Here is a 19175-nt window from a genome sequence, read left to right as displayed (position 1 = left end):
AAATTCTTGAGGAAACCCTTGTCCCTCTGTTGGACAATTTAAAATGGGCAGGTGGTTCACCTTCCATCATGACAACCACCCAAATCACACCTCCATAAAAACAACACAGTGGCTAAAGGACAGGAAGGTGAAGGTCCTAGAGTGGCCATGTAAGAGCCCTGACCTGAATCCTACAGAACATCTGTGGATGGACGTGAAGAGTGCAGTCCATCACCACTCACCACAGAATTGGACTGAACTCACAGTTCTGCAGGAAGAATGGGGAAATATTTCCCAGTCTTGGTGCACAAAGCTGGGAGAGACAAATCCAAACAGACTGTTGCTGTAATTAAAGCAAAAGGTGCCTCCACAAAGGATTACATCTGGGGACTCACCTTTCCAACCTTGTTATTCTAGTTTTTCATTTTACAAAAAAATAAAATAATTGCCTCAATGGCTTATTTGATGTATGTAAGTGCAGAAAATACCATGGGATGCTTTTGCACTGGAATTACTCTTTAAGAAAATGTAGATCCGTTTAGTAAAACTCACCCCATTCCACACTGCTTCCACTGCTTGAAATGTGTCCATTTCTGAAAATAAAAGAACCCTGGTCGTGTAAAGTGTCAGCTTTTTAAGTTATTAATAATGAGATGGCTTACAGCTAGGGTTCCAAAGTTCTGGGAATTTTTAAAGTTGGAAACTTTCCATCTGAAATACCGGAATTTACCAAATAGGTTTACCCTTAGGGATTTTAAATATATTTGGGGAAAATATATTTTTGCATCATCTTGATTAAAACAACCAGATTTCACACAAGTATACTTGGGAATATCTGTGCACATAGCCCGTGGACTACATACACTTTTCAATTTTTTCTTCCCACAGGAAGTTTCTGGAAAGGTTACCACACCTTTCTCACCCCTTTGCAACCATAGTTACAGCAGAACAAGCTGATTTATCAGAGTTTTGTTTTCGCTGAGAACGACTGCCTGCCACTGCTGCAAATCAGGTTGATGAGGCTGGTGAAAGTAAAAAGAGCAGTTCAGTTGGTAATAAAACCCAAACTGTAAGCATGCTCCACTGCACGTCATCACTGTCCTGAGTCTGTTGTTCATGTGCATCATTTTCTTTTACAACTACACAGAATGCTCTGAATAAAACATTTCAAATCTTTGGATTTGTGAAGTTTTTGATCAAACTATAGTTGGGTTATTACAGTGACATGACTGATACAACTTCCCAGTTCAGTAACCGTGGCTCTACTTTCCTCATTTTCTGTTGGTGGGATAAAATAGAGTATTCACTCTGTACTGCCTGTTCTGATCTCCTGAACATTTTTATAAAAATTATTTAATTTACATTGATCTTTGCAAAGAGAATGCTATTTGTATATATTTGGGCTGAGGAGGGGTGGAGAGAGGTGAAAGGAATTATATATATATATATATATATATATATATATATATATATATATATATATATATATATATATATATGTTAGAAATTATTTATTTATTCATTTATTTATTATTTATTTTTTATTCCTGTATTTATTTCTGTATTTATTTATTTTTTGTTTATTTTTGTATTTTTTATTTATACATTTATTTTTGTGTTTATTTATTTATTTCTACATTCATTTTTTATTCCTGTATTTATTTATTTATTTATTCTTTCGTTATTTTTGTATGTATTTATTTGTACATTGATTTTGTTTATTCCTGTACTTATTTATTCACTAAGACTTGGGTTGATAGTCATCCATATTGCGCATGCGTCAAATACACTTTTTTTTTTTTTAATCTCCCAGCCTCCTTTTTTTAGCCTTGCTTTCTGGTCCTCCGCTGCTGCTCAGCCTTCAGACCAGCTGGTGGCGGTAGTGTACCTACAGGCTGGCCGCGAAACCCCGACCAACATTAACACAACCCCCACCACAGAAGAAGCAATAGGCTATGTTGTGTTGACACTGTCAGCCGTGTGTGGAGGCCATGCCCGGGCCCAGCATGTCCGGGTCCAGCATGTCCGCGCTCGGCCCGACGCTCCTGCTCTGTCTGTACGGCTTTTTCTCCAACCTCCGGCCGTCGGAACCTTTCCTCACCGCCTTCCTCATGGGACCAGACAAGAACCTGACGGAGACTCAGGTGAGTAAGCTTGCCGGGCTAATGAGCGCTTAGCACTGACCTTGCGCCACACTTGTCACGGTAAATATTGGAACAATATTTAAAGAGTATTGTGTTTGTTCAGCGGCGGAAGGATATCACACACCGAGCAGACTTAATGCCAGTTGAAGTGTTTTATTTGAATTAGACTTATTATTTTTTTTATTGTTTCAGTGATTTTCATTATTCGTGCTTAAATGACTATAAACCATCATCATAAATCATTCAAAACGTCTCCTCAATGTCCGTTAAATGTACGTTAACGTTAGTGGCCATTTTGTGTTTTCCCCCAGTTATAGATTGTAAGAACTAACTAATAAACAGTTTAAAGTACAGTAAACAGCCGTGGTATAACCACAGTGGATATTCTATTCAATTCTGAACGATAAAAAAACAACAGTATTTCAGAAAAAAATCAAGTATTTATTAGTTCTCTAATTTTGATCTCCCATTCTCGATCCCCAACTATATTTAATTCATTAATGATTTCAGGTTTTGTTCCCATAAGTTCCTGATCATTTGGAATCATGGAAAGTTTCCAACTTTGAAAATGTCCGGAATTTTTCAACCCTAATCTCAATCCATACAATTTTGGATGGCATGTAGCAAACAAGATATGACATAAGTAAAAAGTAAAAGGTTCTGTACTCTCCATTCATACAGCAGCAGAATTTTGTGTATAGTTTTTTTTTTTTGATCAAATTTTTATTATGATTTTTGTTATAACAGAATTACAAATCACGTAAAATAGGGGGAAAAAAGGGAGGGGCAGGGGAGACAAGACTCGACAAACATGACACACACAACAGACAAACATAAAGATAAAACACAAGACAAAAACTAAAAATGAAACAAAAAAGGCTCTAGTGTCCCATCAAGTCTTTGATAGAGTCTGCTAGGTTACGCCAAAAGTCCAAAGTCTTTTCTGAAGCTCCATTGACTCTAGCTGTGGATAGTTCCATGAATATAACGTCCAAAAACGTGAGGCTCCAATGCCGCATTGAGAGGTCATGGGGTGGCTTCCACCGTGTAGCTACCATCTTCTTGGCAGCGGTTAGTCCAGCATAGATTCCCCTCTGAGTTACTCCAGCAACACCGAGAGGCGATAAGTCATTCAAAATCAAAACACCCATGTGAACAGGCACATTGACAGTGAACAAACGAGACAGACAAGATGCAACATCACTCCAAAACTGAGAGACAGGGCCACAGGCCCAGAACATGTGGAGAAAGGTGCCGTGGGATTGAGTTGGGCAAAACGTGCATAGAGGGTTATTGACTATTTTCATGTGGTGCATCCTTACAGGGGTCAGATAGGTTCTATGGATGAAGTTATAATGAATGTGTTGGTGATCAGGATTACGCGACACCTCTGAGATGCTGGACCAAACATCGTCCCAATCAAATTCTTCGCTTAGATCAGGACAGTCCCGCAACCAGACCCTTTCTATAGGAAGGCCAATATGTTTGGGTATGACCAAGAAGTGGTAAAGCCTAGATACCATACCTTTTGATGATGACTGACTAGTAAACAGTTTACGGATAGGATGAGTAGGCAAGGAACTTTGCCAGGGGACACCATATGCTTTGAGCGCAGATCTTAATTGTAAATAGAAAAAAAAGGTAGAACGTGGCAGATTGAATGTATTTTGTAAGTCAGAGAATGGTAACAAGCCAGAGTCACTGAATATATCTTTTAAATAATGAACCCCTCGTTGTTCCCAATGCGGTGCTGTTATAGGACTCCCACCTATCAGTAACGACTTATTGTGAAATACAGGGGAATGTGAGTGCCAGTTACAGTTTATGCGAGAAAACTTTTCTACTACCCGCCAGGTCCTGATGAGATAAGAGATGATGGGCCCAAATCTTAGTTGGCACTGCTTATTAGAAATATTAGAAAAGAGATCATCCTGTAATGGCCATGGTTTCGTCATAGCGCGTTCTAAAGTAAGCCAAGAAGCAGGCATGTCTGGATTAAGCCAAGTAAGGAAAGGTCTTAAAACAAAGGACCAAAAATACAGTTTAAAATCAGGAACAGCTAAACCACCATTTTCCTTTTCCCTCTGAAGAGTGGCCAGTTTAAGTCTCGGCCGTTTGCCTTTCCAGATGAATTTAGAAACGGCTGAATGTAATTTAGTCCAGTAGTCAATAGGAGGCGATAGAGGAAGCATGGAGCTGACAAAATTGATCCTGGGCAGGATGTTCATTTTAACAATTGAGGCACGGGCTTGGATAGACATAGGGAGAAGCACCCATTTTTCCATATCCTTCAAAACGTTATTTTGGGCTACTAAGTAATTGTGTTTAACAATTTTATTTAGGCAGGGGAAAATCTCAACACCAAGGTATTTAAATTGCTTGACGATCGGAATGCAAGAAGAAATGTTGGAGTTGCAGGCGGCCTCATTCAAATGGAGGAGTGCAGATTTAGACCAATTGATTTTAAATCCTGACATTTTGCCATAATTCTCACAAATAGACAGAAGATGGGGGATGGATTGAGATGGATTTTCTAGATAGACCATGATATCATCTGCAAATAAAGAGAGATGATGACGTGTGTCATGCAGTGTTATAGGAGATACCAACTGGGACAGACGAACAGCTTGGGCAAGGGGTTCTAACGAGAGAACAAACAGTGCGGGGCTCAGAGGACAGCCCTGTCGTGAGGATCTAGAGACAGGAAACAGAAGAAAATGTACGCCCGGTTAAGACGCGTGCCGATGGATTAGAGTACATAACTTTAATCATCCCAATGAAAGATCGGCCAAAGCCCATCACCTCCAGCACAGACCATAGAAAGGGCCATTCCAATCTGTCGAACGCCTTCATGGCATCCAAAGATAGGAGTGACATTGGCGTATCGCATGACTCTGCAGCATCAATGATGTGCAGAAGACGTCTAACATTGTCTGCAGCCATTCTTGTTTTTATGAATCCAGTTTGGTCATGGTCGACTAATTTGGGCATGAAAGGCTCTAGGCGTTGGGCTAAAAGCTTGGCAAAAATTTTAAGGTCAGAGTTCAAGAGGCTTAACGGCCTATAACTAGAGCAATCAGAAGGATCTTTATCTTTTTTCAGGAGCAATGAGATCAAGGCAGTGTTAACATCCCTTGAGAGTTCCCCTTTATCAAGAGAGAACAGAATCATGTCAAGTAGGTAAGGCCCCAGTTGTTCCCAAAACGTTACATAGAACTCAGGGGGGATCCCGTCCAAACCCGGGGATTTCCCTTTCTGCATACTCTGTACTGCCTCCTTCAGGTCATCTAGCGTGATTGGTTTGTCTAAGGCGGCCGAATCTTCTGCTGTGAGCCGGGGCAAGTTAAGGTTTTCTAACCATGAAACACACTGGGCTCTGTCTAGAGTGACGTCAGATTCATATAAGTTGGTATAAAAACTCTGAAAGGTAGCATTGACTTCGACAGGGTCAGTCTTGATGACGCCATCCTCAGATTTAATCATAGGTATATCTGCAAAGTGATCATTGGCCCTGATTCTCATGGCAAGTAGATGACTAGGTCTAGCGCCTTGAAAATAGTAGCGTTGCCTTGTCCTGTGAATTAGAAATTCTGACTTCTGTTTTAGAATGTTATTAATTTCCTTTTTGACTAAAGACCGTTTAAGGTCTGTTTGATCTGTGAAATTTGTTTGTAGTAGGGAGTCTAACCTGGAGAGCTCAGTCTCAAGATTTTTAAGATGAAGAGACTTAGCTTTATGTTTGCTAGAACAGTATAGAATAGCATTGCTCCTAATGAAGCCTTTTAATGCATCCCACAAAATCCTGGGGTCCTCCACTGACCCAACATTGAAGCTTGTAAACATATCAAGTTCAGTAATAAACTGAGAAATATAAGTTTCATCTTTCAATAATGAAGTGTTGAAACGCCATCTAACAGCACGTTGGGATAGATTCCCAAGGGTAGTAGAAGATAGAACGCCTTTATGATCAGAAAGTGCAATACAAAGTAGCTCTGATTTTTCTATAGTGTTGAAAAGATGGGGAGACACAAAGAGGAAATCAATTCTAGAGAAAGATTTATGCCTACCAGAATAAAAAGAAAACTCCTTGTGAGTGGGGTTCATTACACGCCAGATGTCTATAAGCCCTAAATTATTGGCCCAAAACCTCAAAGCATTTGTGGCCTGCGCCTGATCCCCTGTTGCCCTCGCACCCGACCTGTCTACCAAGGGGTCCCACACAGCATTAAAATCTGCACCTACCATGAAGTAGCAATCTTCCTGTTCTAACATTTGATGTGTGAGTGTATTGTAAAATATTTTGTCATAGTTATTGGGGGCATAAGCTGATATCAGAGCAATTTTCCTATTAGAAAATTCCACAGTAGAAATCACAATTCTGCCTGAATTATCCGACCATGTCGACAATATTTTAAGTGAGAGATTTCGTTTAACAACAATAGCCACACCTTTTGTTTTTGTATTGGCAGAAGATGATGCAATTGTGTGGTAAAATCTATTAGCCAGGCGGCTGTTGTCAGCCTGAAGTAAATGTGTCTCCTGTAGGAAAGCAATGTCAACATTTTTCCTTTTCAGTAATCCTAGAGTGCTAGTCCTTTTATGAGGGGCATTTAAACCACCACAATTCCAGACTAACGTTGTCAGTTCACCCATTGTCAAAAAAGAGACGTATTAGCGGAGAGTGCGCACAAATAGACGCGTCAACGCCGCCTTTTACATCATCAGAACAGTTCAGAAGAGCATTGTGATTTGACGTTACACGGAACATGTAGAGCGCGAACATACAAAAATAGACGAGACGGAGATACACGGGGGAGTAATACACGTAAGGGGAAAACATATAAAGCCAAACGGCAAACACTGAAAGTAGGTCTGTGACCAGCAATGGAAACGGGCAGCGAGAGAGGAACCGGCCCAACTTACAATATGAAGGTAAAATATTCCAGCTAAATACCTGGTTACAATGCTCTAAGAGTATTCAGAGTAAGGACATGCTAGAGCATAACACTGCTACGGCTCAACACAGCCCAGAGTGTAGCCTACTCAGCATCATTTAACTCAAGGGGGAAATGGGCAAATCATGGGCTGTTGCAACGGTTTTGAACATTAAGCATCAAAAGGGTAATATGAACATTCAAGTTATGAAATGAATACCCTTATAAGAAACCTGAGCATATCATGTCCTTGGGTCAACATGTCAATCATCATCCTGTACGTTACCAGCCGCATCCGAAGCATCCTCTTCAGAGGCGGGCGCCCTCTCCTCCAAAAGGAGAGGGGAGGGAGCCCGACGTTTACGCACAAAGTCCTCAGCCTGTCTTGCAGATGTAAACGAACTGAAACGGCCGCCCTCTTTGATCTTCAGTATCGCAGGGTAGAGGAGGAAAAACTCCAGACCTTTGTTGCGAGCCGAATCCATGGCATTACGGAAGGCTTGGCGACGCTTCACCGTGTAGTTACTGTAGTCGGCGGTGAATCGTAAAACTCGCTCCCCAACCTTCAGCTCCACTCCACGCGCTGCCCGTAGGATAGCCTGCCTCGATGTAAAACGAAGTACGTTGAAGATCAGGGTTCTTGGGGCGGTATCTGACTTCTTTGTAGCGTTTCTGTATATTCGGTGGGCTCTCATGATCTCGATGCCATCGTCTGACAGCTTAGGGAACCATGTCTTGAGGGAGTGCGTCAGGTATTGGACTGCATTCGATCCTCCAGCCCCTCTGCTAATCCAGTGATTCGGATATTGCATCTCCGATTTCTGTCCTCCATTTCTGCCATTTTTTCCTCCAAGTCTCGCAGAGATCGGGCTTGTTCATCCAGGGTCTCAGAATTGCTTTGCGCAGTGACTTTGAGAGTGTCGACTTCAGATCTAACGTCATTGAGGTTAGCGGTTAGCGTTGCTAGTTGCTGGTGGATAGCAGTTAGCTTTCGCTCGTTGTGTTCCCCCACATGTTGAATCTGAGCGAGGCGAGGCTCCAATTTTGCCAACAAAGCCTCCGCAATAGCGTCCACATCTTGACCCTTGGTCTTGGATTTTTGAGACATGTCACTTTCAAAGAGTTTACACAATTCGCAGTAAAGTTATAATATGATATTTCCCAGGTAAAGCTAGTAAATGAATAAGTTGAGCCGGGAGCTGAAACTTCAAGCTGCCATCTCTGTCCAGGCGATCACGTGACTCCCAATGTTGTGTATAGTTGAATTCTGCTGCACACCAGTGATTTGCTTTATTGCACTGCGGCTCACATAGACAATGAATGGAGAGCGGGGACATGACGGACACCGTGGACCGCGATTCTTCCAAAAAGATACATGTACGTTATTTATCACAACATTTTTCACAGACGTGAGGTAATTTCCCTCTTGGGCCCCTGACTAATGAAAGTGACACCAGCCAGCCCTGTTTCTTAACGTCAGTACACAGATTAAAGCATGATGTTTATTTGCATTGAGTCTTTTCCTTGCTACACCTGTTACACCTGCTTGTGTCAGAGCCGGAGCGCACTGAAACACATTCCTTATGCTCACAGGATGCATACTTAATGGGGTGTGACCATTTAAATCTTCAACATGCATATGTTCTAGCAGCCGTTCCGATAAAAGCACTGTTGATGTGTTAAGGGCTGCTTCATCATAATACATCTAGAACGCAGACAGAATAATCCCTCAGGATTTATGGTCGGATCCTTTGGAATTTCTGGTTAATCTCAAAATAATTGCCTCCACGAAGTTATGAGCTGGCAAATCTTTCAAGAAGAGAAGCTGTAGGAAATGGTATAAATAGTAGGAAATGACTGACTAATATCCATGCTTTGTAGGGCCTGTCGCAGTAAGCAATAAATCAATTAATGGCATAACCTTTAATGAGCTCTATAACTTTTCCAGACATATATATTCACATATATACAGTACAGGGGGACCAGAGGGTGCGTGCCAAAAACAGGGTTCATATTGAAGAGGAACAATGCAGATTCCGTCCTGGACGTGGAACAACGGACCAGCTGTTCACTCTCGCAAGGATCCTGAAGGGGCCCGGGAGTAGGCCCACCCAGTCTACATGTGCTTTGTGGATCTGGAGAAGGCATATGACCGGGTCCCTCGGGAGATACGGTGGGAGGTGCTGCGGGAGTATTGGGTGAGGGGGTCACTTCTGTGGGCCATCCAATCTCTGTACACCCAAAGGGAGAGCTGTGTCCGGATCCTCGGCAGTAAGTCGGATTCGTTCCCGGTGGGGGTTGGCCTCCACCAGGGATGCGCTTTGTCACCAATCCTGTTCGTGATTTTCATGGACAGGATATCGAGGCGTAGTCGTGGTGGGGAGGGGTTTTAGTTCGGTGGGCTGAGGATCTCTTCTCTGCTTTTTGCAGATGATGTGGTCCTGTTGGCATCGTCGGTCAGTGACCTTCAGAACTCACTGGATCGGTTTGCAGCCGAGTGTGAAACGGCTGGGATGAGGATCAGCACCTCTAAATCTGAGGCCATGGCTCTCAGCAGGAAACCGGTGGATTGCTTACTCCAGGTAGGGAATGAGTCCTTACCCCAAGTGAAGGAGTTCAAGTACCTCGGGATCTTGTTCAGGAGTGAGGGGACGATGGAGAGTGAGTTTGGCCGGAGAATTGGAGCAGCGGGGGCGGTGTTGCAGTCGCTCTACCGCACCGTTATGACGAAAAAAGAGCTGAGCCGGAAGGCAAAGCTCTCGATCTACCGGTCAATCTTCGTTCTCACCCTCACCTATGGTCATGAAAGCTGGGTCATGACAGAAGGAACAAGGCCGTGGGTACAAGCGACCTAAACCGGTTTTCTCAGGAGGGGGGCTGGAGTCTCCCTTAGAGATAGGGTGAGAAGTTCAGCCATCCGTGAGGAACTCCGAGTAGGGCCGCTGCTCCTTTATGTCGAAAGGAGCCAGTTGAGGTTGTTCGGGCATCTAGTAAGGATGAACCCTGGGCGCCTCCCTAGGGAGGTGTTCCAGGCACGTACAGCTGGGAGGAGGCCTCTGGGAAGACCCAGGACTAGGTGGAGAGATTATATCTCCACACTGGCCTGGGAACACCTCAGGATCCCCCAGTTAGAGCTGGTTAATGTGGCCCGGGAAAGGGAAGTTTGGGGTCCCCTGCTAGAGCTGCTGCCCCTGCGACCTGACCCCGGATAAGCGGTTGAAGATGAGTGATTTAGTGACTGATATACAGTATATACCCCCTGTTAGACATATGTACAACTTTCATATGGATACTGATATCTGGTCACTAATACTCTACAACAGATCGTACCAACTGTGTTTAATAGTTTTTCTGTTTGTTTTTTAGGATATGTATCCAGGACTCCCTGGGGAGAAAACTGAATATAATATACATCTTATAACTGTATATTTTCATCTTTTATCTGCAGGTTGTCAATGAAATCTATCCAATCTGGACGTATTCCTACCTGGTGTTGCTGTTCCCCATCTTCCTGGCCACTGACTACCTCCGTTATAAGCCTGTACTGGTCCTGCAGGGCACCAGCTTAGTAGTTACCTATGTCATATTGCTGAGGGCGCATGGCATGCTGGCCATGCAGGTCCTGGAGTTTTTCTTTGGGCTGGCCACAGCCTCAGATGTGGCCTACTACTCTTACATCTACAGCGTGGTAAAGCCGACGCACTACCAGAGAGTGACAGGTTACTGCCGCAGCATCACTCTGTTTGGATCAGCTGCCGGATCACTGACGGGTCAGCTCCTGCTAACTGCTCCCAAAGTTCAGCTGGTCCACCTCGTCATGATCACTCTAACGTCAGCCGCTGTGGCCTTTGTTGCTCCTTGGTTTCTACCCATGCCCAAGAGGAGTTTGTTCTTCCATAAGAGTCAAAAGGCAGCAGAGGAGAGGCCACTCAGTGGCAGCACAGCCCTGTCTGAGAAGGCAGACGATTCAGAGAGCCATTTGCCTCTAAACAGCCAGGATATCCCCACAGTGAGTGACAATATTCTTTGTCGAGGTCACACCAGGGCCTTGATAGGGATTCATGTGTTAAAATATGAAAAACGGTATTTGTATGAAAAAAGACATGCAATCACTTGGCTGTGTTTATACCCCCCCCCCCCCCCCTCCATTTAGATATCCTCTGAAACAGAAAGTCAAAGCAGTGGTCTTTCAGAGGTGTTACGGATACTGTTTGATGACTTCCTGAAGTGCTACAGATGTCAGCCCCTGCTGGCCTGGTCTCTGTGGTGGGCTCTGGCCACCTGCGGCTACTTCCAGGTTGTCAACTATGCTCAAGCATTGTGGGAGAAGGTTCGTCCATCCCAGGACTATGTAATCTACAATGGCTACGTAGAGACACTGTCCACACTGCTAGGTGAACACAAAGGGAACACAAATTACGTGGCCATTTTTAGACTTCCTTGTAGGCTATAGGATTATTTGAATTTGGGAAAGTTCTATGTCGGTTGCAATTAAAGTGTAATTCCGGCGCAAAATCATCCCATGGTCTTTTTCAGCACTTACATTACATACATCAAATAAGCCATCTATACAGTTAACTATTAACGGAGAAATCAGGAGTCGCTAACAGCCGGACTTGGCTAACACTGATTAGCTTATTGGCATTAAAACATCTTATTTAACCACTAATACTGCTCAAAATAACAGCAAACATTCGTTTTCTGTGTAGGGGCGCTTCTCATGCTGCTGCAGAGGTTTGGTGTTATTTTCAGCAGTATTAGTGGTTAAAAAAGACCTTGTCGAGGCATAGTCCTCCGGCTGTTAGCAACTCTCCCTGATTTCTCTGTTATTGGTTGTTCCACGAAAAAGAAAAATTGTCTTGATGGATTATTTGATGTATATAAGTGCTGAAAAAGTCCATGCACCAGAATTGCACTTAAACTAACACGTTGAACTTGAAAGTCGCCTGATTAAATCATCTTAACTTAATTCCCTAGTTTTGTTGCACAGATGAGTTAAAAACTATTTTGCCAAACTGGGAAATGCTTTAATCTAAAGTTACTCTCCCTGTAATTGTAAAGCCCAGGCTTCCGACTGGCCAGCAGGACTACCATAAATGTGAAATCTGAAGTGACGTATAAAATAAACAGTTCTAACAGTTCTCCTGTGTTCTGCTGGTCCACAGGGGCTGTGGCAGCTCTGCTGGTGGGCTACCTGCCTGTGTGCTGGGCTGTGTGGGGGGAACTGGCTCTGTGTCTCCTCTCCCTGCTTCTGGCAGTGTGTGTGTTTGTTATGGACACACTGAAGAACATCTGGCTATGTTACAGCTCATACATCCTCTTCAGAGCCACATACATGCTGCTCATCACTGTGGCTACGTAAGTAAAAAAAGAGGCAGCATATTGATTTCCATGAAGGTTATACTGAAATTTGATTAGATAAACTGGCAGCTTTTAAGCAACTGTGGTTCATCTTTATTATCGGAAACGCTAAGATGACTGAAATCCTACTACCTTATTGTCCTGAATATAAGACGACCCTCCTTTTTGTAGAATAATTTTGGGAAAGATACTTTTTGAAGACCAAATCTTGTTTAACAAAAAAAACTGTGTTTTCTCTCAATCCAATGATTTCAAACTCACCATTCCAACGACTAAAACAAAATGAGTTTCTTCTCAAACCAGAAATAGTGCTCTTCAGGAACCCATTAAACAAACAAAATGGTCAGTGGCCTCTCCCCCCCTCGTGCCTCAATGACTAAAAAAAATGTTGTCTTGGTTTTCATGTGTTTCCACTGTAGCGTTGTTGCCTAAATGTTCTTTTTTTTAACGTACCAGTCGGTGTTTAATCGGACAATTTAATGGTTAGGTTCGTATTGAAGGCCAATCAACACATGGATAAATGAATCAGTGTTAGAAATCACCAGAGAGAAGGATCACACTTATACAGCAATAATCAGCCACACTTGGCATCAGAAAATGTCTTACAAATAATTAATTTCCAAAAGGTCCAAATAATGTTCTCTGACAGAAACAGTCCAAAGTTAAATCAAAAATCAACAAAATAAAGAAAGAATTTCAGTTTGTTTTATTCTGTTGTTTTTGTGGATTATCTTCTCAAACTAAATAAAAAAGGATCTCTGATAAGTTTCAGTTTCGTTTTCCCCGTCGAAACATCCCATCGTATAAATAGGATCAATAACATAAGGCTGTTTGGTTTGTTTACTAAAAGGACAAAGTACAGAGCTGTTCCATAGGAAAGGATCCTTAAATGACTCCTGTTGGGATCTGACGCTATTCAGAAAATACAATTACATCAAATTTACTTGACGTTCAAGTAATGTAATGGTAGGGGAAACACTGGTACTATAATTGGAGTGTGTGTTTGTTCGTTTGTGTGTTCTTGCACAACTCGAGAACCGTTTATCCAATCTACTTCACACTTGATCGGTGTACTTCTGGGGACCCAAGGACGTGTGTGTCAACTTTGGTGCAATTTGGACATGTGAAGCGTTCAATATTCATAAACTTTGGTCTTTGTAGCAGCCCCCATTCAAAAGGGCCCTGCCCTCTGGTTAAGGCAATACTCCGGTTTCTCAAATGCCAGTTAAACGCCTCACTCCAGCAAAAGTTGGAGTTCTCATCAGGGGCGAATGTAGTTTTTATTTCTTGCCGGTTCTATCATATTGACCCATAGTGCACATGCAGCGCACACTGGAAATTACACTTAATCATTTATTCTAGTCTCCTTATCAAGCATTTACTAGGACTTCTTATCAAGCTAGTACTTTTTATCACGGTAGTATCACTTTCATCCCCCTGTATCAGTTTTTGATTACAAATAAATTGAATGTTATCGCAGGATGGGTGAGCCGTATGTGCGCTATCTCACTCGTCGTCTGTCAAGTGACACGCTGCACGGCAGGTTCAGAGACAGTTCAGAATGAGTTATATATGCCATGTATGATGAGGTTAACGTGCTGCTTCTGGTAATTTGACGATAGTTGGTGTGTTGTCATGCTCAAAGTGCAGTTATTTTCAGAGACAGTATATTTTTCTTTCCTGTACGACGTACCCTCTCCAAATCATTTACGCCGCACCGGCTTACTTCACTCCTGGTTCTGACACCCCAGTTTGCAGACCCAGATAAAGTCAATAGGAGTAAGGTCAGGTTTTGGGTCAGCGCACGCTCCGTAGGTTATATGCCACCCCTCCCCATCTCACTCCGCAGCAGTTCTTGACCTGGAAATAGAATGGAAAGCAACGGGCGCTGAAAACGACGTGAAAAAAATAGCCCCGCCACGAGCTTTACCTTTTTAACTGACTGAGGACTTTGCCATGGCAAGTAACACGGCCGTCACTTGCTCTTCTGACCGTTACGTTGCTGACGCTACGCTACAGTTCACATAAGTTTAGTTACTACCGTTTAACTGCAGCTTACTTATGTGAAATATGATAAATGACACGTATTAGATGGACACTGTGCTGTGGATCTAAACGTTTCTCACATGTTTTCCTGTCCTCTGCTTTCTCACCCACCAGATATCAGATTGCTGCGAATCTCAACATGCAACGCTATGCCTTGGTGTTTGGAGTGAACACATTCATGGCCCTGCTGCTGCAGTCTCTCCTCACTTTTGTGGTGGTGGACTCAGCCGGCCTCGGCCTTGACGTCTTCACTCAGGTGAGGAGCTACACCGAGCTCTGCCCACCCATCCTCTGTTGTTCACGGCAACATACATGGCGGCACCGATGCTGTTTATTCACCTTCTGCAATATAGATCAGCAAGATCTCATGCTGTTTTCGAACATAAAACAACGAAAAGTCATGCGCAGTTATTTGTGTATTCCACATATTTAATGTGGGTGGGGGCTAAAACACAGGACTTTAAGCCAGGAGAGCTAGGTTTGATTCCCGTCCGTACTGAACCAATCCATGCCTCTTTTCTGATCCTAACCAAGTGTTTTTCATGCTTAACCCTAACCGTCACCTTTTTTGGCTGAAATCAGTCACGTAACGTTGTTTTTTGTGCGTTGTTGCACTTCCTGTGTAGCGTATTCCGACTTCCGGTACCTTCTGAGGTCCGTCAGCTTGTTTTTTTTTCGTAGGAATTACTACAATTTTCTATGCACAACTTTACGTGGATTTTCTACGCAGAAATTAGACTGATCCTTGTCTTGTTTCCTTTCCTCAGTTCCTCATCTATGGCATCTACTTTGCTGTAATTTCTGTGGTCTTCCTCCTCGCCGGGCTTTACAAGTTGGCCTCCAGGAGGCGCTCCAATCAGGAGGAGGCCAACAGCCCAGCAGAAACAGACTCCGATTCTTCTCCAGTCAGAGATGCCAGCTCCTGCAGATAATGATAGATATCGATAAGTTCTCACATATTAGGTGAGTGAACTTGGTGACCAGTGGCTTTTTTTATACTTATGAAAACATTCGAAGTGTATTAATCGATTTTGGTGGGACAGTTACTTATTTTATGACTAAAAACGCCTGATGAGAGCACTGAGGCTGAACTTTATAGAAAATGTGAATTATAACTAAAACAATGAGCAAAGATGTCACAAAGTTGGTGCCTTAGACTTCTTGTAAAATCCTAAATGAACTCCAGGAATGGTACTTTGATAACATCATTCCTTCTGTGTTACATGTGAAATCAGCCAAAAAGATGTTTGTATTTCTATATGTATTATTTTCTCCTGTAATTGCAAAAATTTATATTGTACTATCATTGATAAGTACTGATAGTGGTATCAGATTTATCAGTACGTATCTTCAGTGAATGACAATGAAACAATGCTGTTCACCTCTACCACATTTTTGATGATTTTTAGGCTGCTTATGTCTGCAAAGGATGCTCTTTACTGCAGTGTCGCCCAGTGAAGTGGTGCGGCCATTGATCATTTTGAGCTGTGGAGCTCTATGGCACAGAGGAGTAAGATATACACTGATTTATTCTGGGGCTACATGGTGGTGGTTGACACTGTCGCCTCACAGCGAGAAGGTTCCAGGTTCGCATCCCGGCTGGGGCCTTTCTGTGTGGAGTTTGCATGTTCTCCCCGTGTTAGCGTGGGTTTTCTCTGGGTTCCCCAGTTTCCTCCAACAATCCAAAGACATGCACGTGTTAGGTTAATTGATGACTCTAAAATTGCCCGTAGGTGTGAATGGTTGTCTGTCTCTGTTCGTCTCTATGTGCCCTGCAATAGACTGGTGTCCTGTCCAGGGTGTACCCCGCCTCACGCCCGATGTCAGCTGGGATCGGCTCCAGCCCCCCGCGACCCCGACAGGGACAAGCAGATGAAGATGAATGAATGAATGATTTATTCTGAAATAAGCCTGTGAATGTTCTCATTTGTCCAGGTCATCGTTATCCCCATTATTATTTTGATTGAAATCGCCTTGGGGATTCTGAAATATTGATTTTGTTTATTGTTCATAATTTTATAGAATATCCTCTACGGTCACACCACTGCTGCATGTTTTTTTAAATAACCAAGGCACTTCAACAAAAACCTTTGTTGAACAAAATTAGAGAACAGTAACCATTGTGTCGGAAGAGAAGATTTCAACATTGTTTTCTTATGGCTATTCTTTTAAAACTCATCAAGTATGAATAATTTGCTAATTTTGATCTCCGGTGTATATCTGGCTTTGGATACACGCACACAACACTACATTTCATGCATTGATTTTTGCTGAAAAAAAGACAAATATATAATATAACCGGACTTATCTTATATCTGGTTATATCTTGAAAAAAATAGGGCAAAATAGAAACTACAAATACATGTCTTCCACACGTTTCCCACACACTCTACAAAGCGACAGTGCCAGTAACATACCATATCTTAGAACACTTCAATTCATACCCATTTCTTTTCTACTGTCCACATGTGCACTTATTTTATAGGTATTTTATAGAAGGGTGGTGTGCCAGCCTCTAGCTTTTGTTAATGTCACTAACTAAGCTCATGTCGCTTAATATCAGTACAATATTCATAATGTAGGATACTAAATTCAATTGCATTGGAAAAATCCTGAGCCATTCAAGTTGGATGAGACACATTTGTCACTATTAAAGGTATTCTCACCTTTCTGGCATGTCGCACAGCACTTAAAAAAAGGTTTGAACATAAGCAACTCCTCCTCCCTCCAAAGTCCTATTCTCTGGCCCCTGAGGCTCCAACTTCCCTGATGCGTGTGGTGAGACAGTAAAAACGCTGGTTTGTTTACCCTACCGGTGACGTTAGCGCTAACGCTAATCTTCCTAAGTATTAGAGTACTATAGTAACTGATAAATGATAGCATCTGGAGGCTGCGTTATCAGATGTAATGTTGCGTTCTAGGATCAGTCAAACTAAAAGGACCCGTCCAGCAGAAACCCTCCACCATCTTATCTCTTTTTAACTCTGGATGAAGCTGCATTAGCCTCCACCATTGCTGGAAAGCAGAGTCGATGTTGACCAGCGTAACCGTGCGTTCACACCAAAAGTGATGGAGGCGATGAAAGCGTCAAGCTACCGTTCAAAATGTAAATGACGTGATGACACGGGATGTCACTTTGGCGAGCGTTACAAGCGCTAAGAGCGCCTCATCGCGAGTGTCGCTTGAAGTTGAAAAATTTGAACTTCTCAAGTGGCATCACGTGAAGCCAATCAGCGATGAGATTGCTGTAAGCATCATCGAAGTTTTCCGTGAAACATCCATGGGCTCACCGGGCTCAACGCTGTTGTTGCAGTCCTTGGGGGAAACCAGACTGTTCCTGTGGATCTAATATAATGGATATAACTATGAACTGTGGGTGGCAGCGACATGCCTTCAGGCATCTAGTCTGCGGGAAATTCAGAAGAAGAAGAAAGCCGTCAGTGCAGAGTGAAGCTGAGGAGGAGAACGGCAGCACCTGTGCAGCTACGGAGGTTAAATCACTGACGGCTTGATCTCACTACAACACAACAACACACTTAATCTGAGAGCTCATTTCTGTTCTTTTAGAAGGATTCAGACCCCTGTTAGCACTAGCATCACTTCCATTTAGCAAAACAGCAGAGTTGGCTGAGCCGGGGGTTAGCTTCAGTTAGCTAGCCGCCTCGGCTGCTACCTGCGGTAGACGCGATGAATCGATGATCAAAAATGTGACAAATGTGAGCAAGCGACGCGTAACTCGAGTTCCGGGCGATTCATTCGCCTCCATCGCTTTTGGTGTGAAAGCCGGTAAAAATAGCTTTAATACTATATTGCTAATTTTCCAACATACAGTTGCAATAAGCCAATGGATTTTAAACCTACGGCCTTTTGATGTATGAAACGGCCCACTTTTCCAATGTTGTCAATTGAAGTTGGTCACCAGTTTGGCAGAGACATGGGCCTCATGAGGAAAGCCCCCTTCACACATGCACTGCAAACCTGAAATTAAGGATTTTACAGCAGGGCAAAATGCAAATATTCAATTCAGTCGGACTGGGAATTGGCCTCCTTCTCCGGTGTAGCCACAGAGAGTGAATGGAGCGCCTTGATGATGTTCATATCATGCTTCAACAAACAGCGGAGGAAAACGAAAATGTGTAACTGGAGAGACGACTTTATTCAGAAGCTTCTGTCGGTAAGCACCAACACCAAAATTCAAATTCAAGGAACTCAGTTGTTTGTGACCAAATTACAAACTGGATCCATTCGGCCCGGTGCAACCCACACCGTGCCTGGCACTCTCCCCTCCTAAACCAAATGGAGTAATTCCATAAGTGAGAACACGCCTAACACAGAGAATCTCTGGCTGTTCGCTGCAAGTGTGAGAAACTCAGGACTGTCTCCGGACCTCATTCTCCTGACATGGTCCGTGATTCATATATGAAAATGTCAAGTGTATTGTTTCACAGTTTGCTTTGTCTGTTAATTCCTGATCTCCATTAAATGCTTTGCACTATTTTTAGACATGGTCAAACATGGAATCCTGTGTGTAGTTTGTTTCCTGTCTGGAAGGTGTTTTTGTGGTGGTAGGCCTACTGTAAACAGTGCCAAAGTGATCAGAACACTACCATATTTGGCAATTTAAACATTCAAACAATCAAATTGTAATTTGGAATTAAAGGTTTTAATGGAATATTTATTACGTATAAATTAAAGCTGAAAGCAGCATTGA

At 42.9% G+C, this 19175-nt stretch overlaps 1 protein-coding gene across 4 annotated transcripts; it reads left to right on the top strand.

Annotated features, from left to right (window-relative positions):
- The first annotated feature begins 1967 nt into the window (after positions 1-1967).
- slc19a2 (solute carrier family 19 member 2) lies at positions 1968-18870 on the top strand. Of its 4 annotated transcripts, none has more exons than XM_083938241.1 (7): positions 1968-2123; positions 10506-11066; positions 11211-11451; positions 12223-12415; positions 14579-14720; positions 15232-15427; positions 15874-18870. In XM_083938241.1, exons 1-6 carry the CDS (start codon positions 1971-1973, stop codon positions 15394-15396), a joined length of 1455 nt encoding a protein of 484 aa, XP_083794367.1. In that variant the 5' UTR covers positions 1968-1970; the 3' UTR covers positions 15397-15427; positions 15874-18870. The 4 variants fall into 4 exon arrangements, with proteins under 4 accessions (XP_083794367.1, XP_083794368.1, XP_083794366.1 ...); XM_083938242.1 differs by having other exon boundaries at positions 16246-16282; XM_083938240.1 differs by having other exon boundaries at positions 15232-18870.
- The last annotated feature ends 305 nt before the right edge of the window (positions 18871-19175 follow it).

The sequence above is a fragment of the Echiichthys vipera genome (assembly GCF_963691815.1).
Source record: "Echiichthys vipera genome assembly, chromosome: 23".
NCBI classification, from domain to species: Eukaryota; Metazoa; Chordata; class Actinopteri; order Perciformes; family Trachinidae; genus Echiichthys; species Echiichthys vipera.
The sequence above is the reverse complement of the archived record's forward strand: the minus strand, read 5'-3'. Positions and strand labels throughout refer to the sequence as shown.